This window comes from Peromyscus leucopus, chromosome 10 (genome assembly GCF_004664715.2).
Source record: "Peromyscus leucopus breed LL Stock chromosome 10, UCI_PerLeu_2.1, whole genome shotgun sequence".
Taxonomy (NCBI): Eukaryota; Metazoa; Chordata; class Mammalia; order Rodentia; family Cricetidae; genus Peromyscus; species Peromyscus leucopus.
Genome location: NC_051071.1, coordinates 52,403,747 through 52,428,314, shown reverse-complemented (window position 1 = coordinate 52,428,314; position 24,568 = coordinate 52,403,747). Strand labels below are relative to the sequence as shown.

The window sequence follows — 24,568 nt, the reverse complement described above, 5'->3', positions numbered from 1 at the left end:
GAGCCATCTCTCCAGCCCCCTCATTTTTATTTTTTTTTAAGGGTGGGAGTTAAGACCTTCGGGAAGCTCCTACAGAGCACTGCCCTGGCTGCACGCGTACGCGGGAGGACGGCACCTGGGAAGCCGCCTTGGAGGTAGCCAGCCGCAGACCCCAGACTGGGCGTCGGGGTCGCGATCGCACGCGCACACCGCGCCCTAGCAGAGGCAGCCATCCTCCGGCCGCCAGGGCGGCGCCGCACCCAGCGCGCAACTCCCGCCTCGGGGCGGGGCCGCGGGGAGAGCGCGCCTCCTGACGTCATCGCCGCGCGCCGCCGCCTGCGCTTCTGCCACTTCGCGGGAGAAGTTGTTGGCGCCAATGGATCCCGAGCCCCGATAACGGATTCCCCCGTAGCCGAGGGCCTGCCCACCTGCTCCTCTTCGGTCTTGGGGCTGCGATGGTGAGCCGCCCGGGTGGCCGTGCAACTCCAGAGGTTTTGCAGGCCGGGTGTGGACGCGGTGCCGCCGCGGTGCGGGGTGGGGAGGGCGGCGCAGGGTGCTCCGAGGGGCCCCCCGCTTAGGGTGCGGGGGGCGCACCGCGGGCGCAACGTGCAGGGATGTGGCTGCTACGCGGCACTTTCACACTCCACCCCCGGCTCTTGGGGGGAAGGGAGGAAGGGAGAGGAACGTGGATTTGGACACGGCGTTAAAAGTTACTTCGGTGTTGGGCATGGTCCCAGATATCTCAGTTGGAATGCTTCCTGAAGCCCTGCCTCCAAGCTTTGCGAGGAAGAAAGTAACACTTGGCTTTCTTTGGGAGAAGTTGCTCGGGCCTTCGCCGGCTTCTTCCTGAAGCGCGTCTCCGCGGTTTGGAGAGCTGATGCCATAAGGAAGTTGCTTTACTTTGTTGAGAGTAGTTTATAAGAGTTGAACAGATGACCTGGCTTACCAGGCATAAAAACCACAGCGGGTACAGAGGGATGTTATGTATATGACAGCTGTCATTTCTTATCACCTGTTTTAAAATAGTGTTTAAAAAAATATCCTCAGTCCCAACTTCAATTCATAATTCTGTATAATGGCTGTTCAAACAGCTCGAAAGTAATACAGCAACAGGTATAGGAGACAATTGCACGTTTGAAATAATTTTTAATTTAAAGGACAATTGAAGATGTTCAGTTAATCTGGAAGATATTTAACAATCATATGTACGTATATTTTCTATTATTCTTCAACTTGTTATTATTCAGCATTCTTCAGAATGCCAGCATTCAAGGGAGAAAATTTTATGCCAAATTGGAAAAATTTCATCTCTCTGTTGTTTATTCTTGGGAAAAAAAGGATAGTAATAGTAGCCACGCAGGGTCAGCCTTTTTTCAGGTTAATATGTGAGTTGTTGCTTTAAGTACCCTCTAAGCCGGGCGGTGGTGGTGCATGCCTTTAATATCAGCACTCGGGAGGCAAAGCCAGGCGGGTCTCTGTACATTAGGCCAGCCTGGTCTACAGAGTGAGATCCAGGACAGGCACCAAAACAACACAGACAAACCCTGTCTCAAAAAAAACCCCAAAATAAACAAACAAATAAATAAATACCTTCTAAAAATTCATTTAAAGTGCTTTTTTGAAAAAAAAAAAAAGATTTATTTTAGTTATGTGTATATGTGTGTCTGTGTTTGTGTATGCATGTATGTGTGCCCATGGCATCCAGAAGAGGGTGTTGGATCCTCTGGAGCTGGAGTTACAGGTGGTTTTGAGCTGCCCACTGTGGGTGTTAGTTATGGAATTCAGGTCCTCTGCAAGAACAGTACACACTCTTAACCACTGAGCCATCTCTCTAAGCCCCAAGTTCATTAAATTTCCATTTATTTGGTAATGCATATGTTTTGCCTAAATATATTTCTGTTTACATCCGTGCCTGGTGCTGTCAGAGGTCAGAAGAGGGTGTTGAATTCTCTGGAACTGGAGTTAAAGATGATTGTAGGTGTTAGGAATTGAACTCAGGTCCCGTGAAAGAGCAGCAAACACTCTAATCACTGAGCCATCTTTCCAGTCACACCTCTTTAGTGCATTTCAAAATTAAAAAGAAAATTACTTATTTTATGTGTATGAGTGCTTTGTCTGTGTGCATGTATGTGCATCACATGCAGTCCTGGTCCCAAGATCAGAAGAGGGCATTGGATCCCTTGGAACTGGAGTCATAGATAGCTGTGAACCCTCATGTGGTTGCTGGAAACTGAACCCAGGTCCTCTGCAAGAGTAATAAGTGTTCCCAATTACTGAACCACGTTCAAACCTCTCAAGTTTGTTGTTTTTGTCCTGGCTGTCCTAGAGCTTGTAGACCATGCTGGCCTTGAACTCACAGAGATGCTCCTGACTCTGCCTCCTGAGTGCTGGGATTAATGTCATATTCCATCATGTTCTGCTCCAAGTTCATTGTTTTGAAGGAAAATTTTGGATAATGGTATCATATACCAGGCTTTGATCTTACAATGTATGTAGAATAGACTGGTTCTACCTCGACTTCAGGTGCTCAACAGTCCAGTTTTTATAGACAGCAAAGACACTTTTGAAACAGATTGTCACACTAGTAGGTGGTTGACCTTGAACTGGAACATAGGCATTTCTGACTACATTATTCTGCCTCCCTAAAATGATCACCATTGCATTTTGGAATTTACTTATCGTGGTATTGTGGAAAGTTGATGAGATTTTGAGTTTCCGTCTTAGTTGAATAGTTAACAGTTACGTTGGTATGCTAATATGCTTAATAGTTACCTGGTCCTATACAATAGATCACCTTGTGTGAATCTTGCCTCAGCCTTCGAAGTGGTGGAATTACTGGTGTGAACCACTGGACCCAGCAAGTGGCTTAATTTCTTGGTTTCTATTTTCTTTTCTTCTTTCCTCTTTCTTTTCTTTTGCCAAGGTTTCTCTGTGTAGCCTAGGCTGTCCTGAAACTCACTCTGTAGACCAGGCTAACCTTGAACTCCTAGAGATCTTCCTACCTCTGCCTCCTGAATGCTGAGATTAAAGGTGTGTGCCACCACTGGCTGGTTTCTATTTTCTTACTTACAAAAAGGATAGGGAGAATATTAACTATCTTGAGTGATTTAGCATTAAAAGTTGTATTTATTTACTTTTTCTGTGTATGTGTATGGGTGTGAATGCCATGGCATATTTATAGTACCCACATGGCAGCTTTTGAGTTGCTATGCAACCGTGCCCTCTTAAGTTAATTAAACATATGTACTCACTATTATTTTATGTGTATAAGTGTTTGCCTACATGTTTGCATGCACACCATGTATGTGCCTGGTGTCTGAGGAGGCCAGAAGAGGGCGTTGGATCTCCTGAAACTGGAGTTACAGGTTGCTATGAGCTGCCATGTGGGTGCTGGGAACTGAACCTGGGTCCTCTACAAGAGCGGCAAATACTATTAACTGCTGAACCATCTCTCCAGCTCCCTTTAAGTGACTGTTTGCAAAATTAAAACAAGTTAAGGGCAGAGAGGTGGTTCAATTGGTACAGTGCCTGCCCTGCAGGCCTTAGGACTTGAGTTTGGGTCCCCAGCACCCAAGTAAAATGTGGGTGCAGTTTTCTGCATGTGTAACCCCAGTGCGGGGGAGTGAGTTGAGTGGATGGCTGGAGCTCATGGCCAGCCAGCCCCTGTAAATCATCTGCTTCAGGGTCAACGAGAGACCCTGCCTCAAATATAAGGAGAGCTAATCTCAGTGCTCTGGAGGCAGAGGCAGGCGGATCTCTGAGTTAGAGGCCAGCCTGTGAGTTCCAGGACAGGTAGGGCTACACAGTGAAATCCTGTCCTGAAAAAAAAAAAAAGAGCATGTGAGGAAGATACCCTAGTGAAACCTCTGGATTTCACCTGCAGTGTGCACATGTACCCACATGCACCTGTATAGACCCTCATGCACATACACAGATATGTAAAACATACCATGTACACACACAAAACCTCAACATAATTTCTGGCAAACAGTGTATGGACAGCTTTGTTTCTGAAACTTGGAATGCATTATATAATTGTTCCAACTGCCAATAGTCTGTTTTTTTCAGAAAGGACACTAGAAAATTACATAGGGTTTTTGTTTTGTTTTTGAGACAGGGTCTTACTGTGTATCCCTGACTGGTCTGGAACTGCTGTGCAGACCATGCTGGCCTTGAATTGACAGAGATCCTCTGGCCTCTGCCCCTGTTGCCTATGATGGAATTAAAGGTGTGCACCACTATGTCCAGTCTGGTTTTTTGTTTTTTGTTTTTTTCTTGTTGTTGTTGTTGAGAGAAGGATTCAGTATGTAGTTCTGGCTGTCCTGGAACTCATTCTGTCACCAGGCTGGCCTCAAACTCAGAAACCCGACTGCCTCTGCAGACCTGAGTGCTAGGATTCAAGGCATGCGCCACTACGCTCCACTTTACATCAGTTTTTCAGGGTTTTTACATAGTTTTACATACTCTGCTGGGCATGTTTGTAATCAGTACTTAATAAGCAGAGGCAGGAAGATCGGGAGTTGAAGTCCCGCCCCCATTGCATGGTTCCAGGCCAGCCTGTAGTACATGAGCTCCTATCTCAGAAAATTAGGGGAAAAGGGTTGGGAGCTTCATAGATGCTTCTGATGTTTGGTGGACTTCTTGAGCGTTCAGGTTCTTTCAGGCCTTGTTTTTATTCTCTCTGATGTGTGAATAGAGGCCAGAGGAGGATGTTTGGCGTGCCGGCCCAGCACTCTCTCCCTCTGTCTCTCTCTTTCTCTGTCTGCTTCATCTTGAGGTTGAGTCTCTCATTGGTCCTCCAGCTTGCTGTTTTTCTTGTAGGCTCTGTGATCCTCATGTCTCTGCTTGCCCTGTGCTGGAGTTATAGGTACTTGTGGCCGTGCCTAGTTTTATAGGGCACTGTGGGTCCGCTCGGAGTCATCCCCTTGCCTAGACTCACCCTATTTTTTGTGAGGGTCTCTCACAGAGCCTGGAGCTCACCAGTTGCCTAAATTGGCTGGCTGGTCAGCAAGCTCCAGGAATCTTGTCTGTCTCTGCTTCACCAGTGCTAGGATTACAGTGTGTGCCACCACACATCTGACTTTTTATGTGGACGCTGGGGATCCAGTGGTAGATTACAGTGTGTGCCACACACATCTGTCTTTTTATGTGGACGCTGGGGATCCAGTGGTAGATTACAGTGTGTGCCCACCACACACCTGTCTTTTTATGTGGACGCTGGGGATCCAGTGCTAGGATTACAGTGTGTATCCATACACCTGTCTTTTTATGTGGATGCTGGGGATCCAGTGGTAGATTACAGTGTGTGTCCATACACCTGTCTTTTTATGTGGACGCTGGGGATCCAGTGGTAGATTACAGTGTATGTACCACACACCTGTCTTTTTATGTGGGTACTGGGGATCCAGTGGTAGATTACAGGGTATGCACCACACACCTGTCTTTTTATGTGGGTACTGGGGATCCAGTGGTAGATTACAGGGTATGCACCACACACCTGTCTTTGATGTGGACGCTGGGATCCAGACAGCTCCTCCTGCTTGTGTGGTGAGCACTTTACCAGCTCCTGGTTCATTTTTGTAGAACTTAAAGTCATTCTCCTTGCTGAAAAGAAAGGGCACAATTGATCAATTTTTTTACTGTTTGTTAAAAGGAAAAGTTTCTAGAAAGTGGAGAATCTTGTATTGGGCTGGAGAGATGCTTAGTGGTTAAGAGAGCCAGCTGCTCCTGCAGAGGGACACTCCTTCTGTTCTCAGCACCCATGTGGGGTGACTAACAGCCGTCTGTAACTTGGCTCCAAGGGATTCAAAGCACCTGGTCTTTGAGGACACATGCATGATGTGCACACACCCACAAACATACACATAAAATTAGAACACGCGTCCCCCCCCCCTATATATTTGGGGCTGGAGAGATGGCTCAGCAATTAAAAGCACTCGTAGAGGACCTGGGTTTGATTCCTAGCATCTACACGGCAGCTTACAACTATCTGCAACTACAGACCAAGGGCAATCTAGAGCCCTCCTCTGACCTTCAAGGGCACCAGACAGGTATGTGGTACACATGCACATGTACAGGCAAAATAGCATACACATAAAAAATAAAGTAGAATTTTTTTATTTGGTTTTTCGAGACAGGGTTTCTCTGTGTAGTTTTGGAGCCTGTCCTGGATCTCGCTTTGTAGACCAGGCTGGCCTCAAACTCAGAGATCCGCCTGGCTCTGCCTCCCGAGTGCTGGGATTAAAGGCGTGCGCCGCCGCCGCCGCCGCCGCCGCCGCCGCCGCCGCCGCCGCCACCACCACCCAGCCTAAAGTAAATGCTTAAAAAATTGTTTACTGATATTTAATTTGGTCCTCCAGCAGTTAGCACAGAAGGAAGTTCTTCTGTTTGGGCCACAATTCCCTTTGATAAATGTGGTGAGCGGTATGCAAATTTTCTGGCCAGCAGAGATGCCTGTAGGCACTTAACACCGTTTGAGGGGCTTTCCTGCTCTTCTGAAGCTTATCCGGAGACAGAACTTGTGCTCTGGGAGTTACTGACTTTCGACAAAGGTGTTGAGATAATTCAGTAGTCTGTTTAAACAAAAAATGCTGCCAAAGCCAGGTGTAAACGTGCACACCTTTAATCTCGGGAGGCAGAGGCAGGCAGATCTGTGAGTTCAGAACAGCAAGGGCTACACAGAGAAACGCTGTCTCGGGGGAAAAAGTGCCAAGACCAGATACCCTCATGCAAAGACCAAAGAACAAATTTGGACCTCTATATTTCACACCTGATGGAAAACAGAGGGATAAAATGAGAACCGTGAGCAGGCCAAGTTCTAACACAAATGGGAAGGGCTGTATTGCAGTAGAGGCAGCCTTGCCCCAGGGAGGCCGCTCCACACTGTCAGCTCTGATGTGTTGTGGAGGGATGGAAAGGAATCTGTAGTGGGGCATGGAGCTCAGACTGCAGCGTATTCAGACACCTGACCCCACTCCAAAGGCTTCCTGTAAGACTGATACTCGGAGGCTGGAGAGATGGCTCCTGGTCCTCCAGAAGACCCGGGTTCAGTTCCCAGCACCCACAAGATGTTACTGTGTGCACATGGTACACAGACACATATGCAGGCAAAACACCCAGGCACATTTATAAAAGAAAAAAAAAAAGACTGGTGTGCATTTAGTTCAACCATGTGCATATTTTCAGTAATTGTACCAGCCAATTGTTGATTAAGAAAGAAAAAAAAAAACATCTATAGGATTTTACTTATATTTTAAGCAGTTAAATCTCACGGCAATGTACATTGTTTATATGGCTTTTTATGACTTTTTAAAAATAATTTATTTTTTATTTCGTGTTCATTGGTGTTTTGCCTCCATGCATGTCCGTGTGGGGGTGTCAGAAGCCCTGGAACTGGAGTTCCAGACAGGTGTGGGCTGCTGTGTGGGTGCTGGGAATTGAGCCTGACTCTTCTAGAAGAGCAGTCAGTGCCCTTAACCACTGAGCCATCTCCCCAGCTTCCTTTATTACCTTTTTAGTATTGTGTTTCTACTTATTTAATAGCTAACATTTTCACATCACTCAAGATTCAAGAGAATAAAATGTTAAACCCAGCTTGGTGGCACACTCCTGTAATCCCAGCATTTGGGAGGCAGAGGCAGGTGGAGCTCTGAGTTCAAGGCCAGCCTAGTCTATACAGCTAGGTGCAGGACAGCCAGGATACACAGAGAAACCCTGTCTTGAAAAACCAAAACAGCTCTTGGCTGGGCCTGGAAACCCTCAGAGAAGGGGTATCCCTTTCCGTACACTCAGCACCCTCAGTGTCCCAGGACTGTTGGAGCTGAGTGGGTCTGGCAGGATGCAGGTTCCAGCTTCTGGGGGTCAAGGCTGTCTTTCTCTGAACCTCAGTCCTCAGCACAGCTTGAGACAAGCAGTGGCCCTTTAGGAAGTGGCAGAAGGGGAAGTCAGATCGGATGGTCGGTCTGTAGGAAAGGAAGCAGCAGGATCAGAAAGAAGCCCCTGACAAGGCCAAGGTGGTTCTGGAAAAGGGAGAGGAGGCAGGTGGTGGGGGTGGTGAGGGGGGTCAGGAGGGCTTCAGGAGGGAGCATGTGATCTCTGGAAGACAGAGTCAAAACCAGGTTTGAATGTACACTTCCGTAAGTTGTCGGAGCCTGTGGTCCTTCCTCACTGTGTCTCTCTCTTCCTTGGAAGGATGGGGCCTGTAGCCAGCTCTGTGAGGCCATTCTTCAGAGGGTAAGAAGGGTACTGGGTGGCAAAGCAGCCTCGGTTTAAGTCGGCTGCATCCCTGCCATTCCATGACTGTTGAGTGCCCTTGAGTGCCCTACTGGCGTGCTGGGCTTTGCTTTCTCGTTTCTGAGAGATGGTGTTACCTGCTCCATTTGTTCAGTTGTGACAGTGACTGTTGTACTTCCCTGATGCTGGTGTGAGAATCCCTTTCTGTGTGTGTTAGGTGCCACTGTATGTCACCGTATGCCTAGGGCAAACAACAACAAATGCAGTCTGCATTTTAGTGCTTTATAAAGTGAAAGCTTGTTAAATGTTTGAGTAGGTTTTGTGAAGGATGTTGGTGATAATTTTTCTTGTAAATTTTGGTGGGCTATTTAAAATGTTAAATATTTTCATTTCTTTGCTAATTTTAAAATAGAGAAGTAAAGCCAATGTGTATTATTTCGGCAGCTGCTCTGCAGAGCACTGTGAGGTTGGTCTGCTTTGCATAAAATCCTGCACTCAGAGATAAGAGAATGTGTGACATAATCCTCGCCCTCCTCCTCTTCGTCTTCCTCATCTGGTGGAACAGTTGTGAGAGCCATTTGTGTCTGCTTCAGAGCAAATGTGCACCACCTTTATACCCTGGAGTGTCTCAAGCTGACGGTCATTGTGTGCTGCGTATCTCTACTTGTACTAATAGGACCTGAAACCGAGTTGGAAATGAAGTGTCTTGGTAGAGATTAAAACTTAGAAAGTGTGCCCCTTCCTTTCAGTCCCTGGCCAGGTCTGGTAATTCAGTTTGGTCTGTTCGTCAGTTGTGTTGGGTGGCCTGATCCATGATGCTTCTTTCTAATCGGTCACCTTGTAAATTGTTAATCATACCTGGACGATGATGGGACTGCCTCCCTGTCCCTAGGCCTAACTGTCTCTCTGTTGAGGCAGTTTCACCCAGCACTAGGGTGGTCTTCAATTCCTGTTCCTCCTGCCTAGACTCCCTAGTGCTGGGTTGGTAGTGAGGATTTTCCCCCTTACGTTTAAGACAGTCTTCAGTTTAAATATTTCTTTTTATTTATGTGTGTTTCTGTGTCTGAGTGAATGCTACATGTGTGACTTGCCCTTGGAGGCTAGAGTTACAGGTGATTAATTATGAGAATCGGTAGGGATGCTGGGAACCTAACTCAGGTCCTCTGGAAGAATAGAAAGTGTTTTAACTGTGAGCCATCCTTCCAGTCCCAACCTTTGATTTTATTTAATTTATTTATTTTGGGTTGTTTGAGACAGAATTTCTCTGTGTAGCCCTGGCTGTCCTAGAATTCTCTCTGTAGACCATGCTGGCCTTGAACTCAGAGATTTGCTTTCCTCTGCCTCCTGAGTTCTGGTATTAAAGGTGTGTACCACAACCGCCCAGCCCAATCTTCAGTTTTAAAACTTTTGCTAGAACACTATTTGTAAAAGCCAGAACCTGGAAACAACCTAGATGCCCATCAACGGAAGAATGGATGAAAAAAAATGTGGTACATATACACAATGGAGTACTACTCAGCAGAGAAAAACAATGAAAGCATGAAATTTGCAGGCAAATGGATGGAACTAGAAAAAAATCATCCTGAGTGAGGTAACCCAAACCCAGAAAGACAGTTATTGTATGTACTCACTCATAAGTGGATTCTAGATATAAAATAAAGAACAATCAGACCACAACCCATAGAACCATGGAGGCTATATATATAGCATGGAGGTCCCTAGGACGACTGTGGCTTATAATAAATTTCGGTATTATTCAATTATTGAAAAAAAAAATAGCCAAACGAATGGAAACACATGAACTATGAACCAAAGGCTGGGGGGCCCCCAGCTGGACCAGGCCCTCTGAATAGGTGAGACAGTTGATTGGCTTGATCTGTTTGGGAGGCAACTAGGCAGTGGGACCGAGTCCTGTGCTCATTGCATGAGTTGGCTGTTTGAAACCTGGGGCTTATGCAGGGACACTTGGCTCAGTCTGGGAGGAGGGGACTGGACCTGCCTGGACTGAGTCTACCAGGTTGATCGCAGTCCTCGGGGGAGGCTTTGCCCTGGAGGAGGTGGGGATGGGGTAAGGGGAGGGGGTGGGAGAGGGGAGAACAGGGGAACCCATGGCTGATATGTAGAACTGAATGGTATTGTAAAATAAAATAAAAGGAAAAAAAAATTAAAAAAAAAAACAACAAAACTTTTGCTAGTTAATGGCTTCCTGGCATTCTCAGTTTCCTAGCCTGTGAATCGGGGCTAACAACTTCTAGGTTTGTTACATGGATTAAGCACATTCATCTTATCATTCATTCATTCATTCAATAATGAGGCAAAATCTCAAGTACCCCGGGTTGTCTTTGAATTGAGAATGACCTTGAACTTCTATTGCTTGCATCTTCCTGGTGCTGGTATTGCAGGAATGTACCACCCTGCCCAGCCACAGTTTATTTACTAGCCACATCTATTTAATTAGTGTGTGTGTGTGTGTGTGTGTGTGTGTGTGTGTGTGTGTGTGTACACGTACGTGTGTGTACATGACAGCCACAGCACACGTGTGGAGGTGAGAGGCAGCTTGCGGCGTGGGTCTTCAGAATTGAATTTAGGTTCTCAGACTTGGTGACACTTACCCACTGAGCCATGACGCTGGTCCAGTCCCTCCTGCCCCCCCCCCCTTTTCAGTGCTGGAGAGTAAACTTCAGGCTTTACTGGTGATAGGCAAGTGCTTTATCCCAGATTATACCTCAGATCTGTATTCAGAGTTTGTGTGCATGTTTGGTTTTGAATATTTCTGGAGAAAATATAACTTCTGAGGTTTATGAATGTTTAAAAATGATTAGTGTGTGGTAGTCAAAGACCACACGTTTTGTTTCTTTGGCAATCACATAGTTTACTAAACGGGCTGCTTGTTACTGACAGTCTCTGTGGGGATAGAAACCACAGGGACAGAGAAGTTAAGTTCTCTGTAGTTTTTGGCAGATGGTACTTTTTCCCAGAAATATTTGAGGTGTGAATAAGCTTTGTAATTCCAGTTTTTTTTTTTTTTTTTTTTTTTTTTTAAAAAAAACCCCAAGAAGGTAAAAGATGGTGACATTGTCTAGGGCAATGGTTCTCAACCTGTGGGTCACGACCCCTTGGGGGGGATTGAATGACTTTCACAGGGGTCGCCTAAGACCCCCAGGAAACACAGATATTTACATTGCGATTCATAACAGTAGCAAAATTACACTTATGCGGTAGCGACGAAAATAATTTTATGGTTGGGGGTTACTGTAACGTGAGGAACTGTATTAAAAGGTTGCAGCAGGTTGAGAATCACTGTTCTAGGGACAAGCAAGATGGCTCAGTGGTTAAGAACACTTGCTACTCTCGCAAAGGACACAGTTCGGTTCCCAGCACCCATATAGTGGCTCACAACCATCTGTGACTATTTCTAGGAGACCTGAGGCCTGCCTCTTCTGATTTCCATAGGCACCAGGCACTTATGTGGTACACACACATACATGCAGGCAAAACACTCATACACATCAAGTAAACCGAATTATTAATATTTTTCCATCCTTTTGTTCATGATGTGTCTAAGTTATTAAGACATTTCACGAGTGAGCAGTGGTGGTAGTTCACACCTTTAATCTCAGCATTCAGAAGGCAGAGGCAGGTGGATGGATCCTCCTGAGTCTGGGGCCAGCCTGGTCTCCATAGGCAATTTCAGGTGACTGACTATCTTGGTTTGTTTGTTTTAGTTCTCTTCATGACAGTAAGGCAGCCCAGAGAAGTGTGGTGTTTTATTGCATTACATTTTAGTTCTGTTTTGGGTTTGAACTTAAGTTATGTGGTCATGTAGGTAGTTGAAATTAGATTTTTTTTTTTGGGGGGGGGTTAGAAATCAGTTGTGGAATATTAACCTCAGGATGAATGAGAACTTCAGTCAGTATGTTAGCTGTGGTGAAAATGTCAGCATTCTGGAATAAAGCACTTCATCAGGCACAGTCAGCCTCAGACACTTTAGTTATCCCAGCTGAGCAGCTGTGAAAAGAAACCTTATTGTTTCAGACCTCAATTAGATAATATTTTCAGTGTTGTGCTCAGTTTGGTCCATTTGTAATTTTGGGTCAGGAACCTGAAAACTTGTATGCTGAGTGTTTAATTGAGAGACTATTGTGTCCTCTTGACACAGTTAAGATTTCCGTTGTCAGAAGAGCCTGTCAGGAAGACCGTCTGTAGACTCAAGGGACAGCAACAGGGACAGGGCCCCACTTCCCTTCCCGGCTGGGCTGGCTTCTCCAGGCTCAATTGTTGTTCTCTGAAGACGGACTGAAGAGCAGCGAGACCAATGCAAGCTCTGTGAGAGCATGGGGTTTGGTTTTTCTTGACTGTTTTCTTTCTTTTTTTGGGGGGTGGGGGGGGGCAGAGTTTCTCTGTGTAGTCCTGGCTGTCCTGGAACTTGCTCTGTAGCCCAGGCTGGCCTTGAACTCAGAGATCGGCCTGCCTCTGCCTCCCGAGCGCTGGCCTGCTTCCTGTCTTGTTTCTTCTGAGCACTGAGCATTGCTCCTGTCCGTCGAAGGCTGTTAGAAGTTGAGTGGTAACCTGAGGGAATGAAGCCGTCAGTGAGGACCGTCGGCTTCTTCCCTGGAACCTGCCACAGGCTCTTCCCTGTACTGTTGTACAGTCACCCCCACCGAACCCTCTGGAACTTTTGAAAAACTCCAAGATTGTTGACTCACGATAGCTTTCTCAGGGAAGAGCTCGAGGCAGGTGCTAGACTTGCTGCATCAGCAATGTCAGTCGGGGGTGGTGATGGTTTTGATTTCTGAAACAAGTAGTTTGTTTGGCCAAAACCCAATTTGGAAGGAAGAGGAAATGGCCTACTAAAAGTGAAAGTAGTTTTTGTCTTTTATAGCCACAATATTGTAATACAACATGACATGAGAATATAGATCTAATATAGAAGGTGAATTTTAGTAATTTAGTTCAGAATAATACACAGTGCTAATTTAATACCTTAAGGAGTGAGTGTGTGTGTGTGTGTGTGTGTGTGTGTGTGTGTCCCAGCACATGAGGAGTCCCCAGGAAAACACCTGGGTCCTGCTCTGTCGCTCTCCATCCTGTTCTTTTGAGATAGGGTCTTTGAACCCCGAGCTAGCCCGCCCCAGCAGTCTTCTTGTCTGTGTCCCCATCGCAGTGCGGGGTTACAGATGTGTGCAGTCATGCCTGGCTTTTTATGTGGGGTGAGGATTTGAACATAGCATGCGCTTTCACAGCTGAACTGTCTCCCGGGCCTCTTCTTACGTTACGTTTCCTTTCTTTCTTTCTTTCTTTCTTTCTTTCTTTCTTTCTTTCTTTCTTTCTTTCTTTCTTTCTTTCTTTCTTTCTTTCTTTCTTTCTTTCTTTCTTTCTTTCCTCTCTTTCTCTCTTTCTCTCTTTCTCTCTTTCTCTCTTTCTCTCTTTCTCTCTTTCTCTTTCTTTCTTTCTCTCTCTCTCTCTCTTTCTCTCTCTCTCTCTCTCTCTCTCTCTCTCTCTCTCTCTCCCTCTCCCTCTCCCTCTCCCTCTCCCTCTCCCTCTCCCCCTTCCTCCCTCTCTCCCTCCCTCCCTTCTTTCTTCCTTTCTTTCTTAAATTTTTGACAGGGTTTCTCTGTGTAGCTTTGGTGCCTGTCCTGGATCTCGCTCTGTAGACCAGGCTGGCCTGGAACTCACAGAGATCCGCCTAGCTTGGCCTCCCAAGTGCTGGGATTAAAGGCGTGCGCCACCACCGCCTACATTTTCTTAAAACAAAAAGCAGCAAGTAAAATCTTAGCAAAAACCCCAGTTAAGGACTTCCTGGTGGAGGGTTGAGACAGGGTCTCGTTGTCTAGCCCTTGGTGGCCTGGTACTGTTGTGTAGCCCTGGCTGGCTTTGAACTTGGTAGTCCTCTGCTTTAGCTTCCCCAGTGCTGGGGTCACATGTGTGTGCCACCATGCCCAGCTAAAAATTGTTTTAGTACACATAATATTTATTTTGGTTAGCAATTAACACGCCCTCTTGCATTATTTATTTTTGTTTGTTTGTTTGTTTTTTGAGATAGAGTCTCACTGTGTAGTCTTGGCTCACCCGGAACTCAGTGTATATACTGGGCTGACTTGAACTCACAGAGATCTGCCTGTCCCAAGTGCTGGGATTAGGGGCGTACAGCACTGCCTAATAACATTTTTATTTTATATGTAGGGATGTTTTTACCCGCATGTATGTCTGTGCACCGTGTGAATATAGTGCCCATAGAGGCCAGGAGAGGGTGTTGGATCCTCTGGACCTGGGGTCACAGTTGGTTGTTAGTCACCATGAGGCTGCTGAGAGATGAACCCAGGTCCTCTGGAAGAGCAGCCAGTGCTCTTTAGTGCTGAGCTATCTCTCTGTCTGCCCTTTAAAAATCTGTAGTTTAAAAAGTGTTGGGCCATCCCTGGTGGTACCAGCTGTAATTGCAGCCACAGGGAGGCTAAGGTAGGGGGATCACAAGTTCAAGGTCAGCCTGGGCAACTTTGAATCCTGTCTCAAAATAAAGAGTAAGAGATGGCCTGGGAATGTAGCTTAATGGTAAAATATGTGTCTGGTCTGGGCAAGACCTCAGGTTCAAGTCCCAGGACTGTAAAGAGTTGAAAATGTGTAATTCTTAATAGAAAAACATGATTTGAATGAATGCCCTCCTAGCACACTATTGGTAAAACTCTTGAGCTGCATTTGGTGCCAACGCGTGAAGATTAGCATTAAAACACAGTTCTGTTGATGGGGTGGCCAAGACTCGGGTTTGTGTTGTTAGACATCTGTTAGGTGGTTACTCTTAGTAAACGCTTGGCCGGAAAAGACCATAGGCTTTTACTCTGAATTTGACTGGCCATGTACTGGTGAGATTCATACCTTTGGTTGCTCAGATACTTACCTGTTTCTCTGCCATATCCACAAAGACCACAGTCACTTCTGGATCCTGCAGAGCTGTGAGCAGGGCATTCCTGCCATTCCAGGCACTCCTTCAGGAAACTGACCAGGCATTACTCCGGAAATGCCATGCAGACACCGGGCATTAGTCCAGAAATGCCATGCAGAACACCTGTTGTGAGTGCTGCTCTTTTAACCCTTTCTTTTCTGTTTTGATACTGCTTTACATCTTACTCATTCTTTCATCAGTGTTCTGGACCTACCCTTAAATCTCCCCCCCTCTTTTTGTTTTTAGATTTATTATTTCTATGTTATGTATGAGTGTGTATCTCAGTGTGGATATGTGTTTGTGAGTTCAGGTGCCTGTTCAGGCCCAAAGAGGGTATCCGATCCCCAGGAGCTAGAGTTCCAGGTGGTTGTGAGTACTGGAATTGGATCAGGTCCTCTGCAAGAGCAGCACCCATTTAACCCCTGAGCCCTCTAGCACCTCCATCCTTGAAAGTCTGTACTTTTGTTCTAGCATCCTCACCACAGACCAGGATGAGATTGTCAGCTGCTGCTTCCTGGAGTCTCGGAAATGTGTGAGCTTTCCTTCTCACTTGTAAGGCTGAGTGAGTGAATCAGGGTCTGTTTCGGTGGCTCTGTCTCTGCCTTAGATGGCAGAGGCACCTGTGAGGTGGTGAGGACAAGGATTCTCTTAGGATACAGAATGCCCAAGTGGGGATTTAGCTTGATGGTGACTGTGAAGAGGACAGTGGTCTCTGTAGTTCATCACATTTAGGGCTACCATGGCCGTCCCTTTTCACTCACCTGCTTATCTCTACCTTTTCCATTTCTATGGGCGTTGTGTACATGTTTGATGTAGATTAAGCTAGCCTTGAATTGCTTTGATAGCTGATGCTGACCCTGAATTCATGATCCTCCTGTGGCCCAGCTTCGGAGTGCTAGGGATTACAGTTATGCATTCCTGTGCCTAGCTTCATCTTCCTTCCCCCCCCCCCCCCTTTCTTTTGAGATAGGAGCTCTCTAAGAAGCCCTGACTGGCCTGGAACTCACTATATTGATCAGGGGGCCCTTCAACTCACAGAAAACCACTTGCCTCTCTCTCCTGGGATTAAAGGCATGCACCACCACCACCACCACCACCACCGCCGCCGCCGCCGCCGCCGCCACCACCACCACCACCGCCGCCGCCACCACCACCACCACCACACCTGGCCCATCTTCCTTTCCCTCCCTCCCTCCCTCCCTCCCTCCCTCCCTCCCTCCCTCCCTCCCTTCCTTCTTTAGACAGGGTCTCTGTTATGTAGCTCTGGCTGTCTTAGAACTCACTGTGTAGACCAGGCTGGCCCTGAAATGATTAAAGGTGAGTACCACCGCAGCCAGCCATCTTTTCATTTCTTGGGGAGCTTCTCTGTCTGTTCACTTACACCTCCGTTGTCAGTTTCTAGATGGCTCTGCTGGAGACGGCTTTCTGCTTTGTGTCTTCCTCGATACTGTCTTCTCAGTTAACTGTTACCAGCAGGCAGTCCTTGCCCTGGCATCGTACATCCCTGCATTTGCAGAGCTCTCAGATCCTGCTCCACGTCTCATGCAGGCCTGCAGCTGGCTTGTTTGTCTTCTTGCATATTTCCGGACTTTGTTGGGTGTCTGTTTTGGAGAGGTGAGAGGCAGAGGACCTGGTTGAGGAGGCTGTGGCCAAAGTGTTGTTAAAGCAAATCTAATGTCATTTTCACTGTATATAAACTAGTCTGTCTGAGCCCATGATGGTCTAATCACTCGTGTGCTCATGGAATATTCATTCCCTGCTTGTCTGGAGTGTCCAAGCCTTCTGGGTAGAACCTATATAAGTATCTCCAAGCTTCAGTTTTGATGAGTATCACCCGAGGCACCCGCTAGTCATAGTAAGGCCCTGTTCGTGTGTTGACCCTGAGGTCCTGTGCCAGGTGGTTCCTGTACTCTCGTGGCCTCATGTACCATTGTGTTTAAGTCTTTATATACTCATGTGTCTCCAGAGTAGCTTCACAAGGGCATTTTTCTCATAAGGGGTGCTCACTTTGCATCTTATCTCCCTGGCACTGTGTCTTCCTCTAAGTATATAAGACCAAATGGGTCAAGGGAGGTTGCTAATGGTATGTCTGTTTTTGCAGTCCTTAGAGTTATGGAAATAGTGAGTAGGTAGATGAAGTTGAAGGATGGATAGGGATTTAGAGACGGAAGACCAGATTTCAGTTTCAGAGGTTTTAGGTATGCCACCTGTATTGTGAGAAGGATCTTGTGAGGCAAGTGACATCATGAGGAAAGTAAGGGACAGAAAAATGAAGTAACTCAGTCGAAGTGTCGTTTTAGTAAGTGTCAAGTTTGTTAAGACCTTGTGTTTGTCGTTTCCACTCTACTTCCTCATCTAAGGTGGCGATACGTTCTAATTTTATTTGCCCTATTTAATATTTACCTCACAGGCTCATCAAAAGACATAAATCTGTGTCCAGTTGCTGTAAGTAATACATGAAAAACTTACTTATTTTTGGTTGTCTTATTTTTAGTTATTGCTGCTAAAACTGAACTTTTGTGTGCGTTTTGCCCGAATCTTTTGTATTGCTTGAATTTCCCTGTTTTTTAAAACTAATAATCACCAAGAAAAAAAGGAGAGTTATACTTAGCTGGTCCCCTCCTTCATCCTCCCCCACCTTGGTGTCCTTCATCCTCCCCGCCCCCATCTCCCCTTTTCCACTCCTCCCCCTTTCTTTTTTAATCCCTCTCCCCCTTTTGGCTTTTTTTTTTTTTTTTTTTATTTTTTTCCTTTATTTTTTTTTTTTGGTTTAGCTTTTTCCTTTTCTTTTTTTTTTTTTTTTTTTTTTTTTTTTGAGAGAGGGTCTTTTTTTTTTTCTCTTTAAGATTTATTTATTTATTTATTATGTATACAAAGTTCTTCCTGCATGTATGTCTACAGGCCAGAAGAGGGCACCAGAATTTATTACAGATGGTTGTGAGCCACCATGTGGTTGTTGGGAATTGAACCCAGGACCTCTGGAAGAGCCATCAGTGCTCTTAACCTCTGAGCCATCTCTCCAGCCCCACTCTTGGCTTTTTGAAACAGGGTTTCTCTGTGTAGCCCTGGCCATTCTGGAACTCGCTCTGTAGGCTAGGTTGGTCTTGAACTCAGAACTCAGAGATCTGCCTGCCTCTGCTTCCGCAATTTCTGGGATTAAAGGCATACACCACTGCTGCCCGGCTCTCCCCCCCCCCCCAATCTTTTCTTTCTTTCTGCCTGGAACTTACTCTGTAGACCAGGCTGGCCTTGAACTCATAGAGATCTGCCTGCCTCTGCCTCCCTACTGATAGAATTAGATGTGTGCCACTATGCTCAGCTCCTTTATACTGTTTTATTTTTTATTTTCCTTTTTGGTATGAGTGTTCTATCTGCATGTATGCCTGCATGCCAGAAGAGAGCATCAGATCTCACTATAGATAGTTGTGAGCCACCGTGTGGTTGCTGGGAACTGAACTCAGGTCCTCTGGAAGAGCTACCAATGCTCTTAACCACTGAGCCATCTCTCCAGTTCTCCTTTATAATTTCTTAAGTTTTTTTTTTTTAATATATGTGTGTATGTATATCTGTGTGTGGGTATGTGCATGTGAGTGCAGGTGCCTGTGGCGGTTAGAAGAGGGTTTTGAGCCACCAGAACTAGAGCTACAGGCAGCTGTGAGCCATGAGATGTGATGATTGCTGGGTCCAAACTCAGGTCCTCTGCAAGAGCAGCATGTGCTTTTCCATTCACTAGCATTTCTTTTAGAAATGTGATAATTGGGCCAGAGAGATGCCTCAGCTGTTAAAAGCTAGGCTCACAACCCAAAATATAAGAAATGTGATTATTGGGAGGAAAGATAATATGTATGTCTTGTAGGTATTGCATTTCTTTTTATAGTTTACCTATTATTAGCTTTTATTCAGTTTTTTATTTGGTTGTCTTTCATTGATTTGTAGAAGCCCACTTATAATTTATATTGTAGACATTTTTGTTTATGATACCTTTCGTTTTCATTTTTCTGTAAACATTTTTAGTTGATTTATTTGAGATTGGGCTCATTTAGTATATATTGAGATAGATACTGATATATATATATACATACAGTATATATTTAGTATATATTGAGATTGATACTGATATATATACATACAGTATATATATAGTATATATTGAGATAGATACTGATATATGTACATACAGTATATACTTAGTACATATTGCGATAGATACTGATATATGTACATATAGTATATACTTAGTACATATTGAGATACTGATATACGTAATACAGTATATATTTAGTATATATTGATAGATACTGATATACATACATACAGTATATATTTAGTATATTTTGAGATACTGATATACATACATACAGTATATATTTAGTATATTTTGAGATACTGATATACATACATACAGTATACTGCCGCCATCGGTGTAGGGATTGAGGAGTAGGTGGAGTAGGGAGAGAGAAGGAAGGTCCTTAGGGAGAAGGGCAGCTGTGCCGAGTGCAGGGCAGACTCTGCTGTACGTCCGTGCTCACTGCTACCAGCTGCTTCATTCGCTGAATGCTTGGTTTCTTTGGTCTGTGGTGTAAAAAACAAGGTGAAACCAGGGCTGTAATGATCATGTTTTTACATTTTGTTTCTTTTTCTTCGCGTGCGCGTGCGTGCGTGCGTGCGTGTGTGTGTGTGTGTGTGTGTGTGTGTGTGTGTGTGTCTGTCTGTCTGTCTGTCTGTCGTGCGTGCGTGCGTGCGTGCGTGCGTGCACCATAGTTTAGGTGTAGAGGTCAGAGGACAGTGTGGAGTTGGTTCACTCCTTTTGGTGTAGGCTCCAGGGATCGAACTCAGGTCCTTAGGCCGACAGCAGGCGCCTTTACCCTCCAAGCCACCTCACTTGTTCCCTAATTATTAACCTCTCGTTTTGCTGTCTCCGTGGAGTACCTGCATGATCTCTGTCCTTTTCTTTTTCTTTCCTTTGTTTGTGCTTAAGCCCCACTGTTTGAGTGAAGAATCACTGTGTAATTCTACAAAGTGACACTGATTAGAAACTGTCATTTCCTCCAGAAGCAATAAAGTAGTCAGCCTCAAGCTCAGTTCTTGGTAAATGATACATGTGATTGTGACTTTCCTTATTGTCCGATTCTTCAGCACTTGACACAGATGTCTTGAGTTTTAGAGCCAAGGTGTCCATTCGATAGGCTGTGTTTTAGTCACTTACTTTTGAATCTTAATATTATTATTATTATTATTATTATTATTATTATTGTGTGTGTGTGCGTGCGCGCACATGTGTGTGTGGGTGCACATATGCCACACACGTGGAGGTCAGAGGACAACTTTCAGGTGTCAGTCCCCCCCTCCCCCTTTTACATGGGTCCTGGAGACTGAACTTGGTTTTCCTTGCTGAGCCATCACATTGGCTCCCTGTTGGTGTGTTTATTTGTTTGGTTATTTTGTATCCCAGACCAGTCGGAAACTTGCTGTGTAGTTTCTTGAACTGGTCAAGGCTGGTCTTGAACTCGTGATGCTCCCGCCTCTACCACCTGGTTGCAGACACATGCCTCCAGCCTGGCAGCAAGATTTTTTTAAACTTAGATTTAATTAATGAATTAGAACTTTTTAATATAATAGGAGATCTGCAAAGGAAGATATGAAGTCTTATACCTTTGTTTATAAACAGTTTACAGAAGGGGGTGTTTCAGTGACTTGAGTGAATGAATAATAGTTCAAAAATGAAGTGGAGAAGCTTTTTTGCTGAGCCAAAATGATAATAGATGCATGTTGAAGCTTTATAAAGGGTAGATGTAATGAATTCCATTCCACTTACCTGAAAACAGATGAGATGCTAGTGAACTGTCCAGGATCGCACAAGGAGAATGCACTAGAGCACAGATTCAGACCAAGGCTCCTTGACTCGAAGTCTGTTCTGTTCACTTTCTTCTCTACGTAGTTTCTTCAGAACTCAGTTGCAGAAAGGTAGGGAGCTGGGCGTGGAGGTGCACACCTGCATCCTCAGTACTGGGGGTGAGGGCAGAAGCAGGTCATCTCTTAGGAGTTGGAGACCAGCCTGGCTTCCATGGTGAGTTCCTGGACAGCGGGGTTACGTAGTGAGACCTTGTCTCCAAACAAAATAAAAACAAAACAAAAAAGGTAAGGAAAAAATATATATGTGAAGGATAAGAAAACTGGGTGCTTTTAATGCTAACTTGTAAAGTCCTTGTATGATTAATTTGAATTCTGTAGTGTAACCCAGGGTCAAGTAATGAAGAGTATATTATAGCAGACACCAGCTTCTTTCGTTTTTTTTAGAGTTTGAAAAGAATCACGCAGAGAAAAATCTTCTCAGTGTTCTTAGTTTCTAAGAATGGTCTGGGTTGTGAGCGTTGTCTTCTCAAGAGGAAGTGTAATCTTGTAGCTGTGGGTGACACTGAACTGTGTCTTCTCAGCCACCTGGGATGATGGGATTTGTATGTGCATGCATATTCAGTCACTATACCTGCTGTCTGCTTCTTCATAACTGTGCTCTCGTTGTCAAAAACAATCCCCCCCCCCCCTCAGGGTTTCTCTGTTTAACAGCCCTGGCTATTCTGCAACTTGTAGGCCAGGCTGGTCTCGAACTCACAGAGATCCACCTGCCTTTCCCTCCCAAGTTCTGCTGCCTGGCTCCTCAAAAACAATTCTTTAAAACTGTTTTGTTACTTTTATGTATGTGTATGTGTGTGAGGTTCTGTGCCCCACATGCATGCAAGTACCTGCAGAGACCAGAGGGCATCAGACCCCCAAATAGATGGTTGTTACAGGTGGTTGTGAGCCACTTAATGTGGGTGATGGGACCTGAACCCAGGTCCTTGCAAGAGCAGGAAGTGCTGTAACCACTCAGCCATCTCTTCAGCCCCTTTATCAAAAATTTTACTTGTTTATTTTTGCATCATTTTTGGTTACGTTCTGAGGATTAATATTACTTTATAGCCGGGCGGTGGTGGCGCACGCCTTTAATCCCAGCACTCGGGAGGCAGAGGCAGGCGGATCTCTGTGAGTTCGAGGCCAGCCTGGGCTACCAAGTGAGCTCCAGGAAAGGCGCAAAGCTACACAGAGAAACCCTGTCTTGAAAAAAACCAAAAAAAAAAGAAAAAAAAATTTACTTTACATTAGAAAACTTGTTTTTAATTCAGGTAATTTTATCATGTGGCTTTTATTTATAAAAAGGATGCTGCTGAATATAGATGGCCTTGATTTGGAGAGGTGACTTGGGTTAGACCAGCTGAGTAAAGTTGTCCTGTTAGTGACTGGAATTAGAATGTCATGTGTTTAATATTTACGTGTCTCCTCTTCTGTTTTTAGGACATTCGGAAATTCTTTGGGGTTATATCAAGTGGAAAAAAGCCCGTGAGTGAGAGCGTAAAGAAGAATGAGAAAGCAAAACCTCCGGAGGGGACTGTCAAAGGGAAGAAGGGAGCAAAGGAGGTCAAGGTGAGTTTCCAGGTCCAGGTTCGTGCTGTGCGGGGGAGGGGGGGTGTCCGGGCAGCTGGGAGGGTGGGATAATTAGAGATTTCAGTGCGGGGGGGGCGGGGGGGGCGGGGAGAAAGCAGCAAGGCTAATGTGTCTAGCTGGTACAGCGTGGTGTTCGATCCTGATGTTCCCTTCTCCTTCCTTTCTCCTTTTAGTTGTTAAAACTTTGCATTTTGGCTCAGTGGTCAAGAGCACTATCTAGAGGGCCCAGGTCCAGTTTCTAGCACCCACACGGTGGCTCACAACCACTTGTAACTCCACTTACAGGCGATCTGAAGCCTTCCTCTGGCCTCCATGGGCACCAGACATGCGCACGATGCACAGACTAATACTGGCAACAACAACAAAAACAAACAAACAAAATCTTGGCTTCTTTGTTTTGTTTTGTTTTTCATGACAGGGTTTCTCTGTGTAGCCCTGGCTGTCCTGGAACTCACTCTATAGACCAGGCTGGTCTTGAACTCACAGATCTGCCTGTCTCTTCCTCCTGAGTGCTAGGACTAAAGGCATGCACCGCTAACAACCTGGCAGAATTTTTTCATTTTAAGATCAAAATTTGCCAGCTGTGGTGGCATGGCGTGTGCTGGAAATAAAATGAAGAGGGTGAGGCAGAAGTATATTGAGTTTGAAGTCAGCCTGGGTCACAAATAACAAAGCAACAACAACAACAACAAATACCAGGCTTGTTCATAGACACACGGGGACCTGTCTTCGGGTAGATGGTGTTCGACTCTGCTTTAAAGTACTTGTCTGTTAATTCCAGTATCTGGAGTATATGAGGAATATCTCTATTAAGTGCCTTTGCTCTTGATTCTGCAGGTCATACTTTAATTTGATTTAATGTAATACCATGGTCCCAGTGGCTTAAACAGGAGAACCGTGCTTTCTTTGAGTCCTGGGCCTGTTTGTCTATGATGAGACTTCTGTGCTGATGTAGTTTCTAGTGAGGACTCTTGGTTTGCAGACAGCTTCCTTATGTCTTCCTTATGTCTTCACACAGCCTTTTCTTGGGTGCTCAGGAAGGAGAGATTGAGCCTTCTGGGCCCTGTTCTTACAAGGATGCTAATCCTGTCAGATCAGGACAGAGTCCATACCACCTCGTTAAATCATTTAACTTTAATCACTTTGGAAGATTGTTTGTTTTAAGAGTGAGTCTCACTATGCAGCCCTGACTGGTCTGGAACTGGCTATGGAGAGCAGGCTGGCCTTGAACTCTCCGAGGTGCCCCTTCCTCTACCTTCTGAAGGCTGTGACTAAGGACTAGAGGTCCAACATAAGAATTTGGGCCTTAAACATCCAGACATTTTACCCATGGCCAACTGAAAGTACATCCATTCTGTTTCAGTCCTTCCCAGCATTGATTCATTCTACTATCAAGTCTAAAGACGGATAGCATTTACATTTCATCTAAGTCAAAGATAAATAAGGCTTGACGGGATGATTCATTTTTAGGCAAATTCTTTCATAGTTGTGAACCTCGGAAACCTGCATACAGTAGTGGCAGAGATTCAGAGTAGACATTTCCATCTTAAGGGAGAGAGAGGGAAGGATGATGGCTCTCAAGCCAGTCCCAAACCCAGCAAAGAGATGGCATTATATTTTAAGGTGCAGCGATAATCTTGGTTTTATCTTCTCTTTCGCAGACCCTCTGGGTTACTGCATTCCTGTAAGCCTAGGCAACAGCCTTGTCCCTGGGACTCCTTGGGGCCCCAGGTGAAGGCTGTCTGGTCTTTTGAAAGTGAAATTAGTCCTGATGATATCTTAGGAGTAACCTTATGGGTCTATCTATGAAATATGAGAAGTCAGGCAGGATTTCTTTGTTTTGTCCTGTTTTTAGCTCCTTTAGTTGAAGTTGGCAGTGAGTTTCTGCATGTATTAATACCTCTTTAGTGATAGTTCAGCTACGCCCTTGATAACTTTCTT

General features: G+C 45.3%; 1 protein-coding gene across 2 annotated transcripts in view; it reads left to right on the top strand.

The window, feature by feature from the left end:
* Window positions 1-290: 290 nt before the first annotated feature.
* The window catches only part of Rfc1 (replication factor C subunit 1), a 74,411-nt gene continuing 50,133 nt past the window's right edge, over window positions 291-24,568 (top strand). For both annotated transcript variants that reach the window (XM_028882232.2, XM_028882231.2), the window contains exons 1-2: window positions 291-437; window positions 22,478-22,606. In XM_028882232.2, coding sequence (XP_028738065.1) covers window positions 435-437; window positions 22,478-22,606 — 132 coding nt within the window. In that variant the 5' untranslated portion in view covers window positions 291-434. The remainder of the gene's footprint in view (window positions 438-22,477; window positions 22,607-24,568) is intronic.